The sequence below is a fragment of the Ovis aries genome, chromosome 14, assembly GCF_016772045.2.
Source record: "Ovis aries strain OAR_USU_Benz2616 breed Rambouillet chromosome 14, ARS-UI_Ramb_v3.0, whole genome shotgun sequence".
In the NCBI taxonomy this organism is placed as follows: domain Eukaryota; kingdom Metazoa; phylum Chordata; class Mammalia; order Artiodactyla; family Bovidae; genus Ovis; species Ovis aries.
The window spans coordinates 62,245,615-62,272,173 of NC_056067.1; the positions used below are offsets into that span (position 1 = coordinate 62,245,615).

Consider the following 26,559-nt stretch of genomic DNA (forward strand, 5'->3'; position numbering starts at 1 on the left):
GCCAGGAGAAGAAAAGAAAAAAGATTTCAACAACAGGGGTAGCCCCTGAGGGCATTATGCTAAGTGCGGTGAATCAGATGGAGAACTACTGTCGACCATCACTCCTGTGTGGAATCTCAGAAGCTGGAAGTCATGAAAACCAAGCAGAGAGGGGTGGCTCCCAGGGCAGAGGGCTGGGGAACACCACCACCACCACCACAAGAAACACCCCAAGAATATGAGAAGGAACACCTTTTCAAAGGTCTCGTCTCTGCCGCTACACCTAAATACTTGGTCTCTCTTTCCTCCTTAGACGCCACCACTGGATGGCTTCTTGGGCACGCTTCCAGTGTTTATGCAAAAACCCAGACAACAGGAACGTCCATTCCCCTGTGCCAACCTTTCCTCAGACGAAGGATGGCGCAGCTCCTGAGCCACTCTGCATCTCGTGGTTTCATTGAACGATAGATCCGGGATGTTTTCCTAGGCTCTGGTCACACCTCTGTAAACAGACTCTCCTCCAGTTACCCACTGGAGCTGGCTGTCTCCTGACTAGAAGGGAGACTAGTGGGCCCCCCTGGTGGCTCAGTGGGAAGGGATCCGCCCATCAGCACAGGAGACTCGGGTGCAATCCCCGGTCCAGGAAGGTCCCACACACCTCGAGGCAATAAGCCCGTGCGCCACCACTACTGAGCCTGTGCTTTAGAGCCCAGGAGCCAAAACCACTGAGTCCACGGGCTGCGGTTACAGAAACCCTGGCTGCCCTAGGGCCTGTGCTCCGCAACGAGAGCAGCCGTCGCAGTGAGAAGTCCAGGCATCATAGCTAGAGAGTGGCCCCCGCTAACTGCATCAGGAGAGAGCCAGGACGCAGCAACAAAGACCCAGCCCAGCCAAAAATAAGTACATTTTAAAGGAATTATTTTAATGGCTGATTGGTACGTTGGGACATCTGGAAGCCACACAACCTGGGTGGCCTACACACACCCTGGAAGCCAGGGGCTTGGTGTTTTCTCGGGGATGATAAGGCCAAGAGGCTGTGCAGAGGGTCTGGACGTGAGAGGTCATTTTTAACTCACAGTTGCCGCACCCACATTCCTGTCAGCACTAGTCTCAATCCCTACACTCCCCTGAGGTTCTCCAGACGTGCCCAGGGTCCCCCTAACAGAGGCTCCACATTTTCTTTTGGGAGAGACTCAATTTCCAGCACCCACTTCACTGTCATGGAAACTTGGGGGTAAATTGCAATTCATGAACTGGTTCCAGAGAGAAAGTGGGTTCTACTTGTATCATTTCCCACTCTCCTTCAGAGACTCCTTTGTGCTACAGTTCAGTTCAGTCACTCAGGCATGTCTGATTCTTTGTGACCCCATGGACTGCAGCACACCAGGCTTCCCTGTCCAGCACCAACTCCCGGAATTTATGCAAACTCATGTCCATTGAGTGGGTGATGCCATCCAACCATCTCAACCTCTGTCATCCCCTTCTCCTCCTGCCTTCAGTTTTTCCCGGTGAAAGGCTGTTGCTCAGCTGTGAAAGATAGCAGGATTCTTGGCCTCTGGAGGAGAGGAATTCAACCCGGGGCCAGTGACGAGGCTCGATCACTCAGAGCTTTGGTGTGATAAAGATTGATTAAAGTATAAAAGAGACAGAGAAAGCTTCTGACATAGACATCGGAAGGGGGCAGAAAGAGTGCCCCCCTGCTAGTCTTTAGCCAGGTGATCCCTGTCTGTTAGAAAGCTATTAATCAGATAAAAGAGACACCTCAAGGCTGAGGGAGTTTCACCAGCCCCCACCCCCCCACCCCCCAATATGCATTTTTGAGATAGGATGGAACGAGGTGTGTCATCCCCCAGCCATACAACAAGTGATCCGAATACTGGTTTGCTGAGCTGTTATCAGCCCAAGGTTTGAGAAAAGGAAAAAAAGTTAGTCTTAGGTGGAACCATTTTGAAGAAATGCAAATTCCAAAGCAAATACATAGTTTCATTAACATAGCTTAAGAAAAGCATTTCCATAAGAGAAGCGCATTGGTGAGCTCAAGGCTTAAGAAAAGTGAAATTCAGGTGGAACCAGGTGTCACCATGACCACACAGAATCTTAAGAGGAACCTCCTTTTAACTTTGTATAGAGAAGGAAAAAAAATCTGACACTTGTAATTTGTTTCCTCCTGCCACTTAAGGGAGAGATAAAAATGTCTGACCCTTGTAGCCTATTTCCTCTGTTTGGAGATCCCTGGCCTTCCTGCCTGTTATCCTCTCAGCAGGATCAGGGTCTTTTCAAATGAGCCAGTTCTTTGTATCAGGTGCCAAAGTATTGGAGCTTCAGCTTCAGCATCAGTCCTTCCAGTGAATATTCAGGACTGATTTCCTTTCAGATGGACTGGTTGGATCTCCTTGCAGTCCAAGGGACTCTCAAGAGTCTTCTCCCAACACCACAGTTCAAAAGCATTTGAACTGTGACTTTGTGCCGCAGTGATCATCAAACGTGACATCACTCAGCCAGAAGAAGGAATGAAATCGGGTCATTTGTAGACATGTAGATGGACCTAGAGACTGTGAAACAGAGAGAAGTAAATCAGAAAAAGGAAAAGAAATATTGCGTATTAACACATATATGAGGAATCTAGAAAAAATGGTAAAGAGGATCTTATTTGTAAAACAGAAATAGACACACAGACGTAGAGAGCAAATATATGGACACCAAGGGAGGAAGGAGGTAGCGGGGGATGAACTGGGAGCTTGGGACTGATACAGATGTCGGGGAGTTTGTAACGGCCTCGGTTCTATCTCGTCACAACGAAACTTTGAAGCGACGGATGGACCAGCATTACAGCCCTCGGACAGACCAGCGTTACAGCTCCGTGTTACAGCTGTTTTATTTAGAAAGTGAAGGAAAATAACATCCTTGAGGCATGAAGGAATGCTGTGAAGAGAAGAGGCCCCCAGCCCAATTTTGGTTCCTCTTTTCATATGCTTTTTCTCCTCCCCCTGGGCCTGCCCTATGTAAATAGGGCTAGCCAGGAGCGCTGTTTGTTTTACCTGAGGTCACCACTACGGATCTCAGACCTTTGTTTGTTCTATTTTCCAGGACTTTTCACTTCCTTGTCTTTTAGCCACTGACATTCTGGATTCCTTTTCCCTATTCTAACTACCTAACGTATATATATATATATATATATATATATATATACACATATATATACACATATGCACACTATCAATATTGATAGTCTGTGTGAAATGGATGACTGGTGAGAGCCTACTGTATAGTTCAGGGAACTCTCTCTACTTAGAGCTCTGTTGTGACCTAACTGGGAAGGAAATCCAAAAAAAGAGAGGGGCTGGCTATACGTATATATGTAGCTGGTTCACTTTGCTGTACAGCAGAAAGTAACACAATATTGTAAAGCAATTATATGCCAACAAAAATCAACTAAAAAAAAAAAAAAACAGCAAGAAAGTGACTTGGGGTGAACAGATGTCTTATTTCATTTGCGCTACTGCAATCGAATACCACCGAGCGGGTAACTTACAAACAAGACATTTATTTCTCATGGTTCTAGAGGAGGGAAGACCAAGATCGAGGCAGCAGCAGTTTGGTGACTGGCGAGGGTTTGCTCACTGGCTCACAGATGACTCCTTTCCCGCTGTGCTCTCACACGGCATAGGGTCTGGAGGACGCGCTGATGAGTCTCTCTTTTTTTTTTTAATTGGAGTATAGTTGATACACAATGTTGTATTCGTTTCAGGTGTACAGCCCAGTGAATTAGTTATACATAAACATACAGCAGTAGTGTAGTGAAAGTCACTCAGTCGTGCCCAACTCTTCTCAACCCCATGGACTGTAGCCTGCCAGACTCCTCTATCCAGGAAATTCTCCAGGCAGGAATACAGGAGTGTGCTGCCATTCCCTTCTCCAGAGGATCTTCCTGACCCAAATCTAGGTCAAATCTAGGTCTCCTGCATTGCAGGCAGACGCTTTACCATGTGAGCCACCAGGAAAGAGCCCACAGAGGTCATTACAGAGTACTGAATAGAGTTCTATTAGCTATATATGAAGGGATCCTTCATTATGACATCCACCCCATTTACAAGGGCTCCACTTTTATGACCTAGTGACCTCCCAAAAGCCCCCACTTCCAAATACTCAGGTTAGGAGTCAGGATTTCAAAACATGAATTTCAAAGGCCACAGACATTCAACCTATAGCGACAGAAATTCCAGTTCAGTTTCCCACGTTTCATTTGTACACGATGATTCTGTGTCCTGTTTAAGAAGCTGTTGCCAATTTCAGTACGCAAAGAGGTCTTCTTCTTGAGCATGCTCTGTTTATCTTCCTCAATTAGACCTAAGAAGCATCTGGAAATTTATTTGGGGATATGGTAAGAGGGGGCTTCCCAGGTGGTATCGGTGGCAAAGAACCCATCTGCCAACGCAGCAGACACAAGAGATGGGAATTCGATCCCTAGGTCAGGAAGATCCCCTGGAGAAGGAAATGACAACCCACTCCAGTATTCTGGCCTGGAGAATCCCAGGGACAAAGGACCCTGGTAGGCTACAGTCCACAGGGTGGCAAAGAATCTGACAGGGCTGAGTTGGGTAGGGTCATTGGCTGAGGAGTTCAAAACAAACCAACAAGTTCATCCTTCCTCCGCTGCGGTGCTGTGTGCGCTTCTCCACGTATCGGTAGCTTTCAATGTGTGCGCGTGTGTCTGAAATCTGTGTTCTGTTTCCTCGGCCCGTATACCTTGTCTTTGTGACAATACCATGTTACCTGCCCCATTCCCTTCTGCAGCCCCAGGTTCATCCACGTGGGCTTTCTGCTGTTTCAGAAACACGTCGACGGGGGTGCGGGTGAGGACAGTCCCCTGACGGGAGGGGGCCAAGGGGTTCCCTCTCCCTCGAGGCACGTGCTCTTTCCCGCGCCCAGAATGTCCAGCTTTCCGTGGCCTCTGGCTCTTCTTCGTCCTTCAGCTCTGAGCTCAACCGTCACACCCTCCAAAGGCCCTTTCGCTCAGCCTAAAAGAGACTTGTGCGGATCCTCCATACCTTTTGATTTCCTGCTCAAAAAGGACAACTAGTCGAGGGGTTTGGTTCCTCCCCGCCTCTCCTCCAACATGCAGGGCGGAGCAGCGAGCTTCTTGGCGGTCGGTCTTGCGCACTCGCCCCTGACACCCAGCCCTGAAAGGAAGACCGACGCCCTTGTTCCATTTCCAGGCTGAACGTGCTTTACCCTCTCCGTCCGCTAGAGGGCGACCCACACGGATGCGCCCTCCCCGCCCCTCGCCCCCACTGCAGGGCCCAGACCGCCTTGAGTTGTTTTCGTCTGTTTGGGCCTGGCTCCATGCCTTTTCGCTACAGATTTAGACAGAAAGACCGCAAGTGGTGAAAACTTGGGTTCAGCCCCAAGATGACCTGAGACGAGGTCTTTCTATGGAAGCTGCCTCTGTTCTGAGGTCCCAGAGGGTATGAAGAGGTTACCTGGCCCAGGTAGCTCGTCCGGGAGGTGACCCGTCTCCAGGCCACAGACACCACCCCCCCAACACACACCTGAAATCCCCAATAGGTATGCGATAAATCCCATGCCTGTGGATCGTGGTTTCATCAGTCTTGGCCTTCAAGCCTTCGCAATTTTTTATGTTAGATTCCCCACTATTTTTTTTTTTTTGATCCCCACTTATTTTTATCTGTGAAGGCGAACTGCGACATTCCTCTAGTCTCCTCGTAGAAGCTCAGGAGAAAAAGTCATCTGTATTCATTTGTCATCGTAAGGCTCCTTGCCTGGCAGATTATAAATAGCTCGTTAAAATGCATGCATCCTTCTGTGGTTGGTCTTGGTAATGCATTTACCAGGAGAGAGGACTCAGAAAATGCACCAAAAAGGGTAGATAAAGTTCCAATTGCCCAATCCTCCTTTCCCTTTGGTCTGAGCCCATTTCTTGTGTAGCTTTCCAGAACTTTCTATGGCATATTTTATATCATATTAATATGCACTATGCATCGTATAATAATTAGCATAGACTGACGTGGAGTCATTGTCCTAAGTATTTTCTGTGCCTTGAGTCATATAATCTATATATAGATATGATTTTAAGTAAGTAATGTGTTCATGTGTTTAGAATTTGAAATTTATACACATACAGGAAGAAGTTTCAGTCCCACATCTCAGTTTTCTGTTGTTGGTTTGTGTTTTTTCTGCTTTGGGTTTGTTTTTTGTTTTGGTTTTGTTATTTTGCTACACAGCAGGAGGCATGTGGGATCTTAGTTGCCGACCCAGGGATGAACCCTGAGCCCCCTGCAGAGGAAGTGTGGGGTCTAACCACTGGACCATCAGGGAAGCCCCTACTTGTTCTGTGGGGGCTTTTGCCCGCTCTTGGGGAGGTCTGCACTTTCTCGAGTCTCTAGTGGACAGTTGCAGTGTTTATACAAACAAACACAATAAAATAGGAATGCATCTTCTTATTTTTCTATTTTCTCATCAGAAGGTTAAATCCTTGTAACAGGGTCCCACATCTTGCCTTTTTCGCTTAAGACTGTTATCCTGGGAAATCTTCCATTTAGGTAACTAGAGCTTCCTAATTCTTTTTTTTTTTTTTAAGATATACATCTTGCCGCATTATCTGGAGATGCCAGAGCTTATTTATCCAGTCCTTTATAAGCAGAGACTTGATTTATTTCCATCTGATAAGTACGTTTAGGAGGGGAGTTTTACAAACCAAAAAAGATTTCCTTCCTTCCTTCCCCACCCCCCGGCCCCTCCACCAAAGGCAGCCTACGTCTTTCAAACAGAAGACTTCAGTCTATTTTGCTGAAGAGATTACGATGAAAATCACCATCTGTTAATCCAATCTGCATCTCAAGGAGAAAGAAAATCATCTCATGGGGGTGAAACCTCCTCTCAGAAATGTGGGGGGAGGTTTCCTGGGGGTCTCCAGCAATGGTGAGAGTTGCTACCTATCCGGGTTCTGATCTGCAAATGAAAGGCGTTGCTTCTGCCTGTGGGAAGCAAAGGAGGGGCTTAAGGGCAGGACACAGAACGGAGCAAATGGCCGAGCTCAGAGGATGGCTAGAGAACGTAAATTGGCCGGAAGCCAAGAATACACAGCGGAGAGAATGCTCTTAAGTCACGTGCACCCAGCCACCCAGGCCAAGAAGCTGCCTGGCCACCACCCCGCCCCCGCCCCCGCCCCCGCCCCCGCCCCCGCCCCCGCCCCCCATCACTCCCTCCAGTCAGCACTCAGCACCTCATACCTCCGCCCTTGAAGCTGTGCTCTTAATTTCCAATGTCCTTGCTTCTTTCCCGCCCAATTCAAAGCCCCGGAAGGAAGCGATCAGCTAAGAGAGGGAGAAGAAGGCGGGTCTTGGCCCCTTTAGTCTTCCTAATAAATCGGACAATAGTGGGACTTCCTGGTGGTCCGGTGATTAAGCCTCTGCCTCCCAATGCAAGGGGCATGGGTTCAATCCCTGGTGGGGGAACTAGAGCCCACGAGTCGCCTAGCCAAAAAGAAAAGGTCAGACAATAGCTCCCACCTGTGTGCTTACAAGAGGTGTGAAAGTGAAAGTGAAGTTGCTCAGTCGTGTCGGACTCTTTGCGACCTGATGGACTGTAGCCTACCAGGCTTCTCCGTCCATGGGATTCTCCAGGAAAAAATACTGGAGTGGGTTACCATTTCCTTCTCCAGGGGATATTCCCGACCCAGGGATCAAACCCGGGTCTCCCACATTGGAGGCAGACGCTTTAACCTCTGAGCCACAAGAGGTTTAACTAACCCAAATAGAGGGTCCCGTGCTGGGAAGTTCCTGGCCTGTAGTATTTATACACGCTGAAGCCTGGAGAGGAAATTCTAGAAGCAGTAGCTTTCCACAGCCACCCTGACACCAAAGACCAGAGAAATTTCTTCACAGAGCAGGAGCCCTGGAGAGCCACAGATGTCTAACAGCTTTAGGAACCCTGACTTCCTGTTTATTCAAATTTTTAAATTTCGTTCTGTCAGATATCCTTTTAGTGCATATGGGATAGTCACATGGTTTTTTTCTACTTGGCTCTGTTTATGGGATAAATCTCATTAACGGTTTCTGAATATTAGCCATCCTTCCATTTCTAGGATAAAACCCACTTAGTCACAAAGTTTTGTTTTGTTTTAAATACTGCTGGGATCTGTATCTAGCACAGGCTGAAAGTGAACGTGTTAGTGGCTCGGTTGTGTCCAACTCTCTTGCGACCCCATGGACTATGGCCCACCAGGCTCCTCCGTCCATGGGATTCTCCAGGCAAGGATTGAACCCCAGTCTCCTGCATTGCAGGCAGAGTCTTACTGTCTGAGCCACCAGGGGAGCCCAGTACAGGCTTCCACACTCCAAAAAACTGAGAGTTTCAGATTTCTGAGTTTAAGAAACAAACACACTTCAATCCAATATGATGACCCCGCTGTGTGCTTGAAATGTGGCCAGTGGAACTACAGAATTGAATTTTACATTTTATTTATGTATTTTTACATAATTTTTTCTATTTCTTTTTTTCTTTTCTTGACTGAGCCTTTAGGCATGTGGGGATCTTAGTTTCCTGACCAGGAATCGACCCTGCACCCTCACCCCACCCCCCAACATCCACACCCACCGCTCTGGAGGTGCAGAGTCTTAACCACTGGACTGCCTGGGAAGTCCCGTCTTCTTTCTTTTAACTTTTGTGGTAAAACACACATAACACAAAATTTACCTAAAATTTTCCATTTTTGAGCATACAGTTCGGTGGCCTTCATTCACTGGTGGTACAACCATCAGCACTCTATACATCCCAGAACTTTTTTTCCCATCATCCCAAACTAAAACTTTGGGCCCCTGAAATATGAACTCCCATTCCCCCTGCCCCCAGCCTTGGGTAACTACTATTCTACTTTCTGTCTCTAAGGATTTGGCTACTTTAAGTAGTGGAATCCTATAGTGTTGGGATTACTACAGTATTTGTGGTAGTGGGATCCTATAGTGTTTGTTACTTGGTGTCTGGCTTATTTTACTAAATGTAATGTCTTCAAGCTTCATCCATTGCCGGGGGCCAGCGTGAGGAATTCCGCCCATGGCAAAGGTCATGAGGAAGGAGGCTTGGCATACGCAAAGGCGTGATCAAGCCTCAGGAAACCCCCTGTTCCCGAGCATCTAACCCCAAAACCAGAGTCTGTTTTATGCTCTCACCTACACCTCTGACTTTACGGGGGCTCTCCCCCATAACCGTTTCTCTCTGAGAAGGAGTAAACGTGCAGCTCCAAGGCAATAAAAATTCTTGGGCGTGACAAGAGTGTTTCAGCTTACGGACCCCTCTGAAGGTTATCTAGCCCACCTGTATAGGTTTGTCCGGCCACATGTGATTGCTTACAGCCTCCCAACCTGAGAGGCACGAGATGTTTTAGACTTACTAAAGGCAAATTATTTTGGGGAGTTAAAATTATTAGTATAGTTGGTTAGGAATTATATTGGTGAAGGGTCTCTTCATTTGTTGTGTCAATAATTGCTGCTAATTCCCTGCTCTGGGTGGGACAAGGATGTCTCAGGTCAAACCTCTCTGCTGACAGACTAGCTTGTGTGACAGGATTATCCATACTAGGCACATGATTGTTTACTACCTCTCAACCATAAACAGCTCAGAGAGTTTTGGAGTATTTTGAGAGTCTTAATTAGCATAGGACTTTTTCTTCTTGTTGAGTCAATGATCGCCGCCAGGCCTCTATATCCTTAGGTACCTGGGAATATATTAATCAATGTATTTGGAATATAGCAAAGGAAATATGGTAGTTTTTGATATTAGCAATACTAGACTTTTTGAGTTAATGGATTTTCTCTTTTGTAATAGATCACTGTACTTTGTTATATATCACTGTGTCCTTGCTGTGTAAGAATGTAACTTTATCATATCTTAAGACTAAATAGATCTTAAGGGGAGCATCGGTGAAAGGATTTTCATTTGTTGGGTTGATGTTTGCTGCTAAATCTCCATGTTCCCTACCCTTATAATGAATATAACTAGCATATAGGAGAAATAAGTATTAACCTTTAAGCATATAGGAGAAATAAGTATTAACCTTTAAGCATATAGGAGAAATAAGTATTAACCTTTAAGACTAATCATATTAACCTTGGGTTGAATAAATTCCTTTCTTGATTGTAACTCACTACACCCTCACCCTATAGGAATGTAACTTTACTTGGAGGGTGGTGCCTGGTTTAAGAAAAAACACCCTTGGAAGAAATAAGTTTTTTTGGTTATCAGAAAGAAAGGATCATAAAATGTAAGCAGGTCTCACTCATGGCCAGAAGATGACATAATATCTCTAAGACCTTTTTTTAATACATTTATGTGAAGCACCTGATTTTGACAAAGGTCAGGACTGCTGACCCCCACGTGACTCTGTATTCATCCCTATGTGTAACAAAAGGTATATAAGCAAACCCCAAAATAAAGAAATCGGATCAGTTTCCGGAAAGACTGATTCCCCCATGTCGCTTCTTTCTTGCTCCCGTTTTTCTGGCTGAATTCCCATCTGGAGCATGGATGCTATTTCACGTAATCCAAGTTATTCAGCCTCCTTTTCTCCACTGATCTTCCTACTACACTATCCATTTCTAATCTCTCTATATCTGTGATTAAATATGTATTTTTCCAAAGACGCCGACTCCGTCCCCACCTTCGAATCACCCTGGATCCACCGGGGCTGGACCCCGGCAATCCATGCTGTGGAATTTCATTCCTTTGGGGAAATGTATTACCCAGCGACCTCTGACTAATACAGAGATGTATAGAAGTTGATGGATTTGAAAGAGAATATAGGGGACTTTCCTGGTGGTCCAGCAGTTAAGACTCTGTGCTTCCACTGCAGGGGGCATGGGTTAAGATGCCTGAATTAAGATTCCCGAAGGGGCTACAAAAAAAAAAAAAAATTTTTTTTTTCAAAGTGATAGGTTAGTTTCCATGGGGCTGCCATAACCAAGTGCCACAGGCTGTATGGCTTAGACAGAAATTCATATTCTCACAATTCTGGAAGTTAGAAATCCTAGATCGAGTTGGAGGTTGGTGTCTTCTGAGTTCTCTCTCCCTGGCTTGTTGACAACCATCTTTTCTTTGTGTCTTCATGTGGTCACTCCATGAACGTTCTTAGCACCACTGAACAGTACATGTCCAAAAAAGGCAAGTTTAGAAGGTAAGTTTTCTGTTATGTGTGTTTGACCACAATTGAAAACAACGATTAGTTCTCAAAAAGTCAGTGAAAGGTTCTGTGAGCAGGAGAGACTGAGTAATAGCAGCAGAGTATCCCTTGTTAAGAGCGATAGTAAGTTGATGAGAAGAAGAATGTATTTAAGGGTCAAAAAGACAAGTAGAAATTTTTTAAGTCAAAAAACTAAAAACAGAACTACCATATGATCCAGCAGTTTCACTCCTGGGTCTGTATCCAAAAGCAACAAAAACATGAATCTGAAAAGATGCATGCACCCCAGTGTTCACGGTGTCATTACTGTAACTGTCAAGATATGGGAGCAATCTAAGTGCCCATCGACGTGAATGGGTAAAGATCCGCACACACACACAATGGGATACTAGTCAGCCACAAAAAGAAAGGCCATTTTGCCATTTGCAACAACATGAAAACTTTGGAGGGTATTATGCTAAGTGAAATAAGTCAGACAGAGAAAGACAAATACTGTATTTTATCACTTGTATGTGGAATCTAAAAAAAAAAAAAGAAGAAAATAGTTAATATAACAACAATAAAATAAAAAGAAAACAGACTCGCAGATGTAGAGAACAAACCAGTGGTTACCAGTGAGCAGAAGGAAGAGGGGAGGGGAAGTATAGGGGTAAGGGATTAAGAGGTACAAACCATTATGTATATAATAAGCTACAAGGATATATGGTACAACACAGAGAATATAGCCAATGTTCTAGAATAACTGTAAACGGAGTATAAACTTTAAGAAGTGTGAATCACCATATTGTACACCTGTAAACGTATATAATATTTTACATCAAATCTACTACAATTTAAAAGACAAGAAATGCAAAAAAAAAAAGACAGGATTAGCGTGAGATAGGAAGAACTTCACTATAGTTCAAGAACAGTTCTGGAAATATTGTCACATTCTGGTTTCAGTTTGGGGAAGTTGAGGAACTGACCAGCCAACGACCTCTGTTCTCTTTCTAAATAAAGAAGGTAGGTCATAGACTGAGAATGCAGGCTGAGGGCAGAGATCAGAGGCTAAAAATAGTGTGCTTGTCACCATGACAGTGAGAAAGAGCCGACCAGAGGATTGCCACAGGGCTGTAGGCAACACCGTAGGAGCCCAGTACTGTGTTTGGTTGCCACGTCTTTGTGGCTTTCCTGGTGGCTCAGATGGTAAAGAATCATCTGCAGTACAGGAGACCTGGCTTCGATTCCTGGGTCGGGAAGATCCCCCGGAGAAAGGAACAGCTACCCATTCCAGTATTCTTGCCCGGAGAATTCCATGGACAGAGGAGCCTGGCAGGCTGCAGTCCATGAGGTCACAAAGAGTCGGACATGACTAATGCTTTCACTCTTTCACTTTCACTATATCGTTATGCCTTGTAATATGACTTTCTCCAGTGATGTTCAATTGCTTAGGGATAAACACATGCAAGGGAGAAACCCTGATAGATGGGCTTTTTCTTTTTTTTAATTTTTATTCTATATTGGCTGATGCTCAGATGCTCAGTGGCGTCCAATTGTTTGCAACTCCATGGACTGTAGCCCAGTCTCCTCTTTCCATGGGATTTTCCAGGCAAGAATACTACAGTGGGCTGCCCTTTCCTCCTCCAGGGGAACTTCCCTACCCAGGAATCAAACCTCAGTCTCCTGCAAGGCAGGCAGATTCTTTACCAACTGAGCCACCAGGAAACCCAGTTTTATACTGGAGTACGGTTGATTTACAATGTTGTGTGGCTTTCTGGAGTGCAGCAGAGTGATTTAGTTATACATATACATGCACTGGAGAAGGAAATGGCGCCCCACTCCAGTATTCTTGCCTGGGAAATCCCATGGACGGAGGAGCCTGGTGGGCTGCAGTCCATGGGGTCACAGAGAGTCAGGCATGACTGAACAGCTAACACTTTCATATACTCTTTTTTTTTAGATTCTCTTCCCTTATAGAGGATTGAGTCGAGTTCCCTGTGCGCTATGGTAGGACCTCGTGGCTTATCTGTTTTATATATAGCAGTATGTTTATGTTAATCCCAAACTCCCAATTTACCCCTCCACCCTCGACCTTTCCCCTTTGGTAGCCATAAATTCGTTTTCAAAGTCTGTGAGTCTCTTTCTGTTTCATAAATAAGCTCATGTGTGTCCTTTTTGAGATTCACACGATCGGTGTCTTTGTCCCACTTAACGTCGCTTAATATGATCATCTCTGGGTCCATCCACGTTGCTGCCTGTGCGCACGCTGAGTCGCTTCAGTCGTGCCCAGCTGTTGGCGACTCTGTGGACTGTAGCCCGCCAGGCTCCTCTGGCCATGGGATTCTCCAGGCAAGAACACTGGGGTGGCTTGCCATGCCCTCCTCCAAGGGATCTTCCCGACCCAGGGATCAAACTCACGTCTCCTGCATTGGCACATGGGTTCTTTGCCACTAGCACCTCCTGGGAAGCGCCGTGTCGCCTCATGCCTTCTCTCTATGGCCGAGTGACATTCCATTGTATATATGGACCACGTCTGCCTCAGCCATTCATCTGCCAGCTGGACATTTAGCTGGTTTCCATGTCTTGTCCCTTGTGAACAGTGCTGCTGTGAGCGTAGGGGTGGCACGCACCTTTTCAAAGTATGGCTCTCTCTGGATGTGTGCCCAGGAGTAGGATTGCTGGATCATATGGCTCTGTCTTTAGTTTTTTAAGGAACTCCACACTGTTCTCCACACTGGCTGCACCAATTTGCATTCCCACCTACAGGGTAGGAGGGCTCTCTTTTCTCCTTATGCTTTCCAGCATTTGTTACTTGTAGACTTTTTTAACGATGGCCATTCTGACCAGTGTGAGGTGATACCTCATTGTAGTTTTTTTTTCCAAGTGTAGGCATTTTTTAAAAATAATCACATTCAATGCCTAACACTCTCCACTTTAAGAAGCTATCTGAGCCTAAACTCTATTTGTTCATTTATTTTATTTTAAAATTTTGGCTGCACTGGGTCTTCATCTTGACACGTGGGTTTTCAGTAGTTGTGGTGCATGGGTGGGGTGGGGAGGGGATTTATCTTACCGAACCCATGTTCCCTGCGTTGGATGGGAGATTCTTAACCACTGGACCACCAGGAAAGTCCCCTCATTGCAGTTTTGATTTGCATTTCTCTAACAATTAGCGATGTTTAGCATCTTTTCCTGTACTTTGTGGCCATCTGTATGCCTTCTTTGGAGAAATGTCTGTTTAGATATTCTGTAGTCTTTTCCTTTTTCTTTTTCAAGACTGGGGTAATAAAAAGACAGAATGGCAAAGGAGAGTTAAATATCCTAGTGTGAAAAGAAGGTCATTGAAATGATAGGCTGTGGAAGCATGTCTGAAGAGGAAAGCAAGGAAAGAGCATGCTGATGGACTGGGGGCTCCTATCAAGTCAAGACAAGATCACAAGTGGCTATTGCTAAGGAAGCAGGATGGAAGGAGAAATCGTTGATGTCTGAGAGGCATGGAGAACCCAGTGGAGAGGTGGATGCTATGGTGTGCAGGGTGATGTTCGCATAGGTCTTCCAAGTCAGTGCCTCCCAAACATTGTCACATCATGGGGCAAAGAGAAACATGACAATATTTTCTGCAGCTCTTGGAGATGAACAAGAGAGCCTGGCAAGAGCCAGGGGCAACCAGGCCACTCTGAAGGCAGGGGGATCCGTGCAACCTGTTCACGGCGTATCTATCTAGAAGGATGCTCTTTAGAGAATTCCAGGAAACTATGTGGGAAATGAGCGCAAGGGACCGAGAAGTCCACAGACACCGAAAAGGTGATAGCTACGGCCAGAGAACAGACTAGGGGGAGATGTCGATCTCAGTAAAGGGAAGAAAGAATACAGACAGTCCCACACTTAGGATGGCTTGACTTAACTGTTGAGGTTTATGATGGTGCAAAAGTGATTTGCACGCAGTAGACACTGTACGTCAAATTTCGATCTTCTCCCAAACTAGACATATGCTGTATGAGACTGCTCCAGAATCACCAATTTTTCCACCAACTTCTGCTTTCAGTACGCTATAGACTCTGTCCTGGCCAATCGCAATGCTGATAAGACCTGGAAAGCAGAAGAGAGCAGATAACATACTTCATATGTCTTACTAAAATACACATGCCAGAGCATGGGAGATAAAACCCCATAAAAACTGGTAAGTTTGTCACTCAGGAACTTTCCTGAGAATCCCATAGTCTGAGGACAGTGGGAATATCCCTTCCAAGTAAAGGAGTTATTACTCCTTGAACCTTTTCTGATGGTTTAGTTGCTCAGTCATGTCCAACCAACTCTTCGCGACCCCATGGCCTGCAGCCCACCAAGCTCCTCTGTCCCTGGGATTGTCCTGGCAGAATACCGGAGTGGGTTGCCATTTCCTTCTTCAGGGGATCTTCCCAACCCTGGGATCGAACTGGCATCTCTTACGTCTCCTGCGTTGACAGGCGGGTTCTTTACCACTAGCACCATCTGGGAAGCCCTAGTTAGCTCTGAATGAGGGCTGGTTGCCCAAGGAACCAATTGTGTGATTGGGGATTGAAACTCTCAGCCTCACCCCCTGACCTCCAGAGAGGCTCGGGAGATGGAGCTTGTGCACCGATGGCCAGTGATTTCACCAACCATGCTTCCATAATGGAGCTTCCATAAATACCCTGAATAACGGGATTCAGAGGGCTTCCAGGTGGGTAAATGCATCACAGTGCTGGGCGATGACACGCCCAGAGAGGGGCTGGGAGCCCTGCACCATTCCCCATATCCTCCCCTGCGTATCTCTCCTGTTTGGTTGTTCCCAAGTTGCACCCTTTACAATAAATCAGTAATACCCTGGTGGCTCAGATGGTAAAGAATCTGCCTGCAATGCAGGAGACCCGGGCTCAAAAGATCTCGGGGTCAGGAAGATCCCCTGGAGAAGGGCATGGCAACCCACTCCAATATTCTTGCCTGGAGAATTCCAAGGACAGAGGAGCCTGGTGGGCTACAGTCCATGGGGTCACAAAGAGTCAGACCCGACTGAGTCTGACTTGCACGTTCGATACCAAGTGCCTCCTTGAGTTCTGCAAGCCATTCTAGCAAATGATGGAAGCCAAATCCTGGGAACACCCCAATTTCTAGCCAGTCGGTCAGAAGCAGGGGAGGCCTGGGACTTGTGGCTGGAGTTTGAAATGGGAGCGGTCTTATGGGACTGAGCCTATTACTTGTGGGGTCTGACGATAATTGCAAGAGGTTAGTGCGCCCAGATTCGGAGAAGGCAATGGCACCCTACTCCAGTACTCTTGCCTGGACAATCCACGGACAGAGGAGCCTGGTAGGCTGCAGTCCATGGGGTCGCTAAGTCACTTTCACTTTTCACTTTCATGCATTGGAGAAGGAAATGGCAACTCACTCCAATGTTCTTGCCTGGAGACTCCCAGGGACGGGGGAGCCTAGTAGGCTGCCGTCTGTGGGGTCGCACAGAGTTGGACACGACTGAAGCAACTTAGCAGCAGCAGCAGTGTGTCCAGATTCAGACACTCATCAGACACTCAGTTGCTGTCTGAAATTAGGGAATTAGTAGCTGATGTGGAAAACAAACACACGGGCACTTGTCAGAGGTGTCAGGAGCAAGAACCAGCTCATAATCTGTCCCCAAGGGTTTCCCGGGTGGCTCAGTGGTAAAGAATCTGTGTGCCAGTGCAGGAGACACGGGTTCCATCCCTGGTCCGGGAAGATGCCACGTGCTGCAGAGCAAGTAGGCCCGTGTGCCACAACTATTGAGCTGGGGCTCTAAAGCCCAGGAGCTGAAACTACTGAGCCCACGAGCTTCCCTACCACCAGAGAAAAGCCTGAGCCGCAACGAAGACCCAACATAGCCTAAAGAAAGTTTGTTTTTTAAACCTGTACCCAGGTCTATTCCCCCCCCAAACCCTCCATTACAGACAGTGCTAGTAAGACTTAAGTAGACCGGATGACCACCCCGCAGCTCTCGGTCAGCTTCTCCCCATCCCCGCCACCCCCGTCTCCCCAGTGCCCGCTTAACGTTCACCAGTACCTGCTGATGGACAAAGCAGCCGTGGTGGGCTACGCATGGATCTGCCTCATCACAGCTACGGAGCTTCGTCACGGCTGGAGGCCCACCTTGCTGTCGTCAGCAAGCAGTGTTGGGCCCCCTAATGTGCCATGGTTCTCTCAGGAGATCAGCCAACACCTGGTCACCCGAGGAGCACCTTGGACCTCTTCCATCGCGGACTGGGTGCTGACCTTTTCCTGCCTGGAATAATGAACTCTGGGTTCTGTTTGCTTTCCTAGCCAACAGCAGCATCTGTGTACAAACTGAATGGCCCCATTCACCGGCAGGTTAACCCACGCAAGACTGCTCCTGATCAAAGGGCCAGGTTTGTTAGGAAGCTAGGGGGCGGGTCCACACCCCAGCAGCAGAAAGCAGCTGCTCTCACTAAGAGAGGCACAGCCTGCTGGAGGCTGGGTTTCAGTGCCCGGTGGCAGACGGCGTCTCTGGGGTCTGCGTGCTGTCCCGGCAGGATGTGGGTAAACACTCTGAACCAGTGGCACATACCTTCTACCAGCTTACACCAGACCCAGGAGCCCTCCAGGGTCACGTCTCAGGATCACACCTGATGACTCACTCTTTAAATGTTTGCTTCCTGTTCCTGCTACCCTGCACTCTGCTGTTTTGAGGTTTCAGTGTCTTAAAGGGGGGGTACAGTGCCACCGGAGAGCACACCGGCAGTAAACTGTGAGCGGTGATGGCCTCTTTACTATTTGGCGGGCGCATCTCAGGAGTGCCCTGGTGGCTCAGACGGTAAACGAATCCGCCTGCAACGCGAGAGACCCGGGTTCTATCCCTGGGTGGGGAAGATCCCCTGGAGTAGGAAATGGCAACCCACTCCAGTATTCTTGCCTGGAGAATCCCCACGGACAGAGGAGCCTGGCAGGCTACAGTCCATGGGGTCGCAGAGTTGAGCACCACTGAGCGACTGGCTTCATGGCTTCAAGAGTGCCACTTTGGGGTCAGGCAAAGATCTGGGCAAGAAAGGGGTAAGAGATGCTTCTTTACAGAGGGTCAAGGAGGTGCGTCCCTGGAGATCCTCCAACGAATACCTACCTTGTCCTGGCTTCCTAGACATCCCCACGGGGGGCTCCTAGAGACCGTTCCCCTATGCAGGGTACATAAAGACAGACAAGGTCTGCGGCCTTTGCAGGACACAAAAGGGGGCGTACAGGCTCCACAGCCCTTCAGCCCCCACCTCTCCCCTCCCCAACTGCAGAGAGCACAGCGTTCAGGTGCCCCCCCCCAACCCCTCCCACCTCCGTAGAGCACGCAGCCCCGGGCTCCGAGCTCCAGCATCCTCTCGGACCCCTCCCTTCGCGACGCGCTCGGCTCCCACCCTAGAGCTCGGCCTCAAAGCATCCTTCCTCAGTCGTCGGCCTGGAAGACACCCGGCGGCGGCGGCGCGGGCAGCGCCCAGGGTAGCGCGGCGTCGCGGAGCAGCCGCAGTCCCGCCGGGCCCCGCCCAGCGGCAGCCACGAGCCAGGCCGCGCCGGGGACCAGTGCAGAGCGCGGTGAGTGAGCCGGGCCAGCAGGGAGGGACCCGGGAGTCCCGGTCTCCGCTCCGCCCCAGCCCCAGGCCGAGCATCCCGACCTTCAGCTCCTGCTTGCTTCTGGCTCTGTCCATTCGTTTCAGGGCCCCGAAGCGGACCCTAAAAAAGGACCCCGCGCTCCCCCCGCCGCCACACTGGGCCCCGGGCAGAGCACTCCCTGGGCCCCCTCCCTCCCTGCAGCAATCAGGAATCTGGCACCCTCAGCCCCCAGCCTCGCCCTTATTAAGCTTCTGAGCCCCTCCCTTATTCCAGGAGCCAGGAATGCAGGCCAAAAATATCTCCGGCTTCCAGATCCAAGAGGCCCGGCTTGCAACCCCATCTGCTCCGAAAACCCGGGAGTCTGAGCCGTAATTGCTCCTAGGAGCCAAGAATCTGGGCCCACAGCCTGGGGCTCCATGTCCCCGTCTCCCACCGCCCTGATCCCAGAAATCTTGCTACCAACAACCCCCAGCGACACATGGAACTTTGGGGTCCGGTCCATCTGTCCCTTTTTGCGCGAACCGCATTATAGATAGAGGACTAGGAGGGCCCACTTTACTCCTCCCCAAAATTCCTTAAACACTGCAATCCAACCACTGTTCTTTTGGGGACCCAGGAACCCCCTAAAGTCTAGGGATCGGCACATTTCCCATTTCGGGGATCCGGGAGACCCTAGCAAACAGACCCCAGTAAAGAGAGGCCCGCTCTCCCCAGCCGCTTTGTGACCCAGATGTCCAGGATTTCATCCATCCTGGCAGAGGAGGGAGACGAGGAGGGAGGGGGCTGGAAGGGGAGAGGGAGAACAGACCGAGGTGAGACGGGGGTGGGGACCCGAGCTGGGGGGTGGGGGGGCGGCTTTGCCCTAAACAAAGGCCAAACACACGGGTTGCCATGGCAACGGCCTTCCCGGGCCGGCCCTGGAGAGTTCTCCATCCAGCGCCGGGGCGAGGAGGGCAGCCCTCCTGAGCCCAGACCCCTCCAGCTGTTGTGTCTTCCTGTTTTGTCACCACGGAAACAGTGACCTCAGCCCTCCGCCCCTCCACTGGTGGGGCGGGACCACTGCGGCGCGGTTCTTCGCCGGAGGGGGTGCGGCCTTGCCTCTGGCCCCGCCCTCGGGGCGGGACTGGGATAGCCCTGGCCGGGGAGTCCCTAATCCGGCTCGAGCCCGGAGTTCCGGCCCCGCCCACCCTCGCTCCCCGGCCGGCCAACCCCACCCAGACCGCAGACCCTTCTAATCTGCAGCTGTCGCCTCTGCTGCAGCCGCTGCGGTCGCTGGCCTGTAAGGTGAGGCTGCGGGAACCCCCAAGGGTGGGCGCAGCGTCCAGGATTCTGGGTGCGGAGGGATTCCAATTGTCTCAGTCCTGAGAAAGGTGGTTTGGGTCAGGACTCGGGTCCTGGAGAGGAGACGGCTGGGGGCCTGAACTCACACAGGTCGTACATCTGAAAAAGGAGGTGGGGTGGGGCCTGGACTCCTGGGTCTGATGGAGGAAGGGCTGGGGGCCTGGACCTCTGGGTCTGGGGGAGAAGGGGCTGGGGGACTGGAGCCCTAGGTCTGAGGGAGGAGGGGCTGCGGGTCTGGACCCCTGGATCTGAGGGAGGAGGGGCTGGAGTCCTAAACTCATACAGGTCTTACATCTTTAAAAGGAGGTGGAGTGGGGCCTGGACTCCTGGATCTGATAGGGCAGGGGGCTGGGGAGCTGGGAGGCTGGGGGTCTGGACTCCGGAGTCTGATGGGAGGGGGACCGGGATTCCTGAGTTTGAAGGAAGAAGGGCTGGGGACCTGGACCCCCGGGTCTGAGGAGGAGGGGCTGGGGACCTGGACCCCCGGGTCTGAGGAGGAGGGGCTGGGGACCTGGACCCTCGGGTCTGAGGAGGAGGGTCTGGGGATCTGGACCCCTGGGTCTGAGGGAGGAGCGGCTGTGCTCCTGGAGGAGCTCGGAGTTGGGAGTCCTGGGTTTGACAAGGAGAGTGGCTGGGGTCCAGAATTACGGACCTCCTCTCCATCCAGGGGGCAGAATCCGAACTTTGGACGCAAAAGGCCAGAGAGTGAGCTTCAGTACCCATGCTGCCAAAGTGAAGATGGAGCTGGTTCCCAGGGGGTTGAGAGGACAGGTTGGGGTTTCAGGGCACGATTCTGAGTTTTGGAGTGATGGGGTGTGGTGTTCGGCGCGGAGGTGGGGACAGGACTGGGGCGTGGCCGGGGACGTCCTGAGCTGGGTTCGGAAGCCAACAGGGCGTTCCCTCTCCCTGCTTGGGTCTCCGGCGGCTCATTCCTGAGCTCTGACCTGGGGCCAAGGCTGGGGGCTCGGAGAGTGGGGACGGACCCCACTCTTCCAGGTGGTCGGCGCGCTAACTCCCCTTCCCGGGGAGCCTCACCGAGGCCCCGCCCTCTGCCTCCTGGGCGCGCCCCACTTCCTACTAACGGGTCAGGGGAACGGGAGGTGGCAGACTCCTGCGGGGCACCTCCCAGGTGGCCCGGGAGGTGGCGGGAGGTGTGGTCACTGTCTCCGAACTGGCTTCCAGTACTGTGCAATTTCCCGCCCCCATCCCTACCCCGAGATGCGAGGCGTGCACAAGGCGAACCCAGGGGCCCAGGTACCCAGCCCCTCCTCCTGGGGCTCCGGGCTCCCGGCCCGCCTTTTAGGGACCCAGAATCCACATTTAGAAGGACCCAGGCATTCGACCTAGCAGCTTCTCCTCTTCTAGCCCTGGAGTCCGAGCTCCACACTACGCCCCCCGCCCCCAGCATCCCTCCTTCCCTTCACCCTTCCCCTCCCCCGCCGGAATCCCAGGAGCAGGGCGCGGGTCGCGGCGCCGCCTCCCGGTCCTCGCCACATTCCGAATGGCTGGGCCGACTTGCAGCCCTTATAAGGACGGAGACGCGGCGCTGCCCGGGCGGCCCGCCCCGGCAGCCGCCGCCCAGGGCCCCCCCGCCGCCGCCGGCGGCCTCCCCCCAGCCCTCCCCTCCCGCGGCTCTCGGGCGGGAGCAGGATTAAGATCACTGCCCGCCCCCGCCGCCCCGCGGGGCAGGCACTTTTCGCCGCTTCCCTCCATTCCCGCCCGCGCAGGTTTTTTTGGGGGGCGGGGGGAGGGGAGGAAGGAAGGGGCGGGGCTTCCCTCGAGGTCACCGTCCGGGATTCCCGGGCCAAGTCCCCGCCCTGGCTGGGAGGCGCGCCCGGGGTCCACCACACCGCCTCGCCGCGTGCTCTGGGCCAGCCCGGGCGGCGGGTGGGCGGGGCAGGGTCTGAGCTGGCCGCTGACGTCTTCCTCCTCCCCTTGATCAGCCCTTTTCCAGGTATCTGACCCAATCCGCCTCCAGGGCCGGATCTCTTTCTGGTGGGGGTCCTCCGCCAAGACCGCTGGTGAGTGGGGCTGGGGGGTCACAGACTCTTGGGTCCGAGCCGGGGAGGGGTTCAGGGATCTGGACTCCTGGATCTGAAGGAGGAGGGGCTGGGGAATTTGGCCGCGTAGATCCTGAGACCTGAGGAAGAAGTATGTTCAGGAACCGGTCTCCTGTGTCCCCAGGAAGCTATTGTGAGGGACAGCTGGGCTGTGACCCTGCCCTCCTACACTGGAAGGAGGAAGTTTTATTGCCCGGGAGTTGAGAGAGGCCTTTTGAGCTTGCAGGGGGTGCTTCCCTGGTGGCTCAGTGGCAAAGAATCCACCTGCAATGCAGGAGACGTGAGACTGAGGTTCTATCCCTTAATCGGGAAGATCCCTTGGAGGAGGGCACCGCAACCCACTCCAGTATCCTTGCCTGGAGAAGAATCCCATGGACAGAGGAGCCTGGCGGGCTACAGTCCATGCGGTCGCTGAGCAGCAGTAGCTGAGCAGCAGTAGCCGAGAGATTAAATATTTTAGGGCCTGAGTGAGGATCTGGACACCTGGTCAGGAGATTGAGGCTGGGCCTTCATTCCTGAGTCTTTGGGACAAGGACGCTGTCTTTCTGAACGAGAGAGACCCAGAAATTTCAGTGGCCTGGGTCAGGGGAGGGGGCTGAGGTTCCTGGAAGTTGGGGACTAGCTGGCTTGGTTCCTGGAGGGGCCTGGACCTTATGTTGGGGAAGGGGGAGAGGCAGGAGGAAACTTAACTTCCTTTGGGTTGAACTTCCCCAGGCTTCTCAGGTGCGTGCAAGTTCCCCAGGCTTCCCAGGTAGCGCTAGTGGTTAAAAGCCCACCTGCCAGTGCAGTAGACCCCAGTTGTATCCCTGGGTTGGAAAGATCCTCTGGAGAAGGGCATGGCAACCCACTCCAGGGTTCTTGCCTGGAGAGTCCCATGGACAGAGGAGCCTGGCGGGCTACAGTCCATAGGGTCACAAAGAGTTGGACACAACCGAAACGACTTAGCACACAGGCACCCTAGACCTAAATCTCTGTGGCCACAGGAGGCGTGCTCCTGAGGCTGGTAATACCCAGTTCCAACTGGGGACAGACTACCCTTCAGTGAGAGGCGACAGGCTGGAAGATTGGGAGCTCTGATCAGATGTGGGTTCCTGAGTGATGGCTAGACTCTTGAATGTGTCTGGAGGCTGGAAATGTTTGTTAGATCAAAGAAAGTCCTGGCTGCAGATCCCTGGGTACTCAAAGGGAGGAAGTTGCAGCGGTGGGGTATTTAAGAGATCACAGAAGACAGGGTCTCTTCTGATGGGGGGTGGTGGGAAGGGCACAAGACCAGGACACTTTAGAGCAAAATTTTTTTTTTGGCTGTAACCCAAGGCATATAGGATCTTGGTTCTCCAACTAGGGATTGCCCCCTGCATTGAAAGTGTGGAAAGTCTTAACCACTGATCCACCAGGGTGGTCCATAGAGTAGAATCTTGAGTGGCTGGGTTGCTGAGTCCCTGGGGGAAGGAGAGCAGCTTTGTGTGTCTGGAGTGGAGGGGGGAAAAAGAGACATGATTTTACAAGAGTTGGCTTTCAGGGCAAAGAAAGAAGGGTCCTGGGGAAAACAGAGACAGGGTACCTACCCTCCTGAGCTCTGACATGAGGCTGAAGGTGGGGAGGGGCTAACATCTGGACCACCGGCATCCCTGTAGGCCTGGGACTGGCCCGGTTTGAAAACTGAAAGGCCCAAATCCTGGGTACCCCTCCAGCTAGAGTCCAGATTACACCGTCCACAACAGCCCTTCCAGGGAGGCGAGTGCCCCAGGGTAGGGGGCACCCTGGATCCTCAAATTTGAAATGTTCTTAGGATCTTCTCTCTCCTCCCCCCAGCCATGCCGGTGACGGTAACCCGTACCACCGTGACAACCACAATGTCGTCATCCTCCGGCCTGGGCTCCCCAACCATCGTGGGGTCCCCTCGGGTGCTGACCCAGCCGCTGGGCCTCCTCCGCCTGCTGCAGCTGGTCTCCACCTGCGTGGCCTTCTCGCTGGTGGCCAGCGTGGGCGCCTGGACGGGGCCCATGGGCAACTGGTCCATGTTCACCTGGTGCTTCTGCTTCTCCGTGACGCTCATCATCCTCATCGTGGAGCTGGGCGGGCTCCAGGTGCGCTTCCCGCTGTCTTGGCGCAACTTCCCCATCACCTACGCCTGCTACGCCGCCCTTTTCTGCCTCTCCTCCTCCATCATCTACCCCACCACCTACGTGCAGTTCTTGTCTCACGGGCGCTCCCGGGACCACGCCATCGCCGCCACAGCTTTCTCCTGCATCGCCTGCCTCGCCTACGCCACCGAGGTGGCCTGGACCCGGGCCCGGCCCGGCGAGATCACCGGCTACATGGCCACCGTGCCTGGGCTGCTCAAGGTGCTGGAGACCTTCGTGGCCTGCGTCATCTTTGCCTTCATTAGCGACCCGGCGCTGTACCAGAACCAGTCAGCCCTGGAGTGGTGCGTGGCCGTATATTCCATCTGCTTCATCCTGGCGGCCGTGGCCATCCTGCTGAACCTCGGCGACTGCACCAACGTCCTGCCCATCTCCTTCCCCACTTTCCTGTCGGGCCTGGCCCTGATCTCCGTTCTCGCCTACGCCACGGCCCTGGTCCTCTGGCCACTCTACCAGTTCGACCAGAAGTACGGCGGTCAGCCGCGGCGGCAGATGGATCCCGTTTGCGGCAGAAGCCACGTCCACTACGTGTGTTTCTGGGACCGCCGGCTGGCCGTGGCCATCCTGACAGGCATCAACCTGCTGGCTTACCTGGCTGACCTGGTATACTCAGCCCGCCTGGTTTTTGTCAGGGTCTGAGCCTCGTCCCCGGGGTGGGGCTCTCCCTAACTCCCCCTTCTCGCCGGAGGCCTTTCGCAGAGCTCTGGCCCCCCCCCCCCCCCCCCCCCCCCGTCCCGGTGTGCTCTTCCCGGCCTGCTCCCACCTACATTTCTCGCGTCCTTCCCAGCCCTTCCTGCCCCCTTGTCTGTGTCCCTCACGCCTCCTCCTGCATTGCCTGTCTTCCTGTTCTGTTCGGTTGCCACATCCTGTTTTACTTCTGCCTGCTCTCTTCTCCCATCTTCTCTGCTTTGAGGCTCTCTTCTCTTTTCATCCTGTGTGTTTCCACCTCTGCCTCCTTTCCTGACCCCTTGGGAGCTCTGAGCCTTCTTCCTTCTCAGCCCCACCAACCCCCCATCCCACCTCCAAAGGTGCTGAGCTCCACTTCACACACCCCCTTTTGCAGCTGTTCATACCCTGGGCCTCTGGAGGGGCCTCCTTGCCAAAGCATGCCTGCCCGCCCTGGCTGTGCCTTAGTTGATGTGTGTGTGTTATGTGTATGTGTGTGTCTGGTGGCGGGGGTGGGGTGGGTAGTTAGGAGTTGAACCCCCTTTCTCCTAGTGGGGATGGGGGTGTGTACAGTGTTCCTCCCCTTTAAGTTAAAAAAAAAAAAAAAAAAAACCTCTGGAGGTCAATAATTTCCAGTGGGCTGGAGGCTTAAAGCATAGACCCTGGGTCCCTAGGCCCCACCTGGTGCTCAGCCTCACCTGAGATTGGCTCCAGAATTTTTGCCAGGCTTATTAAAAACCCACTGCCTAGAGGCCATCTTAAAGGAAGCAAGGGATAGATGTATTCCATCCCAAAGACTCTTTGCAGAGTCTTTGCGGCAAAGAACCACAGGGTCTTGAAGACAACTGTCTCAAGTATTTGTGAGGGACAGGGACGTGGCCCTCCAGCTTCAGTGTTAAAAACAGCATCTCCTGCCTTTGCTAGGAAGAAAAGAAAATGGCCACTGCCAGCCTTCAAGGTGATGTTAGCCTGGGTTTGTTTGTTTTTTTCCTGGTCACAAGGGCAACAATCACTGGTTGGCCCTGTTGTTAAAAGGGAAGTTTCTTAAAATTTTTTTTTTTCCTGGAGGGTGGGGTGGGGGGATGGGAATTGCTACTATGCCATAGTCAGAGGAATCGCATTGCACTGCTTCAGTGTGTGTGGTGCGCACACTGGTGTGTTTCTGTGTGCTCGTAGCTTCCTGCTGCAGCTTCCTGCTTCTCTGGGACTCACGTGTATAACATGATCTATATAAATGTACAAATATATTTTTAATTTTTTTTTTAATTCCCTGGAGCTTCTAATTCCCATCGGCCCCTGCTGTCAGTCAGTCACGGGAGAGAAGCCTTGTCCCTTCTCCCACATCCATAATGTTCATTCTTTTTCTTTTTTTAAACCTCACTATAAAGATAAAAGAAAGACTTCTGCCTGCTTTATTCACGGGGAGGGCTCCAGGAGAGAGGGCAAGGCCCAGATTTCTGGGACTGGTAGGAGAAAGAGGCTGGGATCAAAACAACCTTGGCCTCATCAGAAAAGAAGTGAGTCTGGATCCTCCAAATTTATCCCTCAAATGAAGGGAGCTAATTAGGATAGACATGAACAAGATTTCTCCCTCTTTAGG

The 26,559-nt window shown here is 51.4% G+C and overlaps 1 protein-coding gene and 1 long non-coding RNA gene across 4 annotated transcripts; one reads left to right on the plus strand and one right to left on the minus strand.

Moving 5' to 3' along the window:
* Positions 1-6,735: 6,735 nt before the first annotated feature.
* LOC132657792 (uncharacterized) lies at positions 6,736-17,404 on the minus strand. The gene is made up of 3 exons (XR_009596455.1): positions 17,202-17,404; positions 7,230-15,241; positions 6,736-6,974 (listed from the first exon to the last, which is right to left on the minus strand). It is a non-coding gene; the product is annotated as an uncharacterized LOC132657792 (long non-coding RNA).
* Positions 17,405-18,586: 1,182 nt separating this feature from the next.
* Positions 18,587-26,359, plus strand: MYADM (myeloid associated differentiation marker). Of its 3 annotated transcripts, none has more exons than XM_015100701.4 (3): positions 18,587-18,730; positions 22,033-22,110; positions 23,962-26,359. In XM_015100701.4, exon 3 carries the CDS (start codon positions 23,964-23,966, stop codon positions 24,930-24,932), a length of 969 nt encoding a protein of 322 aa, XP_014956187.2. In that variant the 5' UTR covers positions 18,587-18,730; positions 22,033-22,110; positions 23,962-23,963; the 3' UTR covers positions 24,933-26,359. The 3 variants fall into 3 exon arrangements, with proteins under 3 accessions (XP_014956187.2, XP_060255133.1, XP_027834551.1); XM_060399150.1 differs by lacking the exon at positions 18,587-18,730 and adding an exon at positions 19,972-21,816; XM_027978750.2 differs by lacking the exon at positions 18,587-18,730 and adding an exon at positions 19,972-20,032.
* The last annotated feature ends 200 nt before the right edge of the window (positions 26,360-26,559 follow it).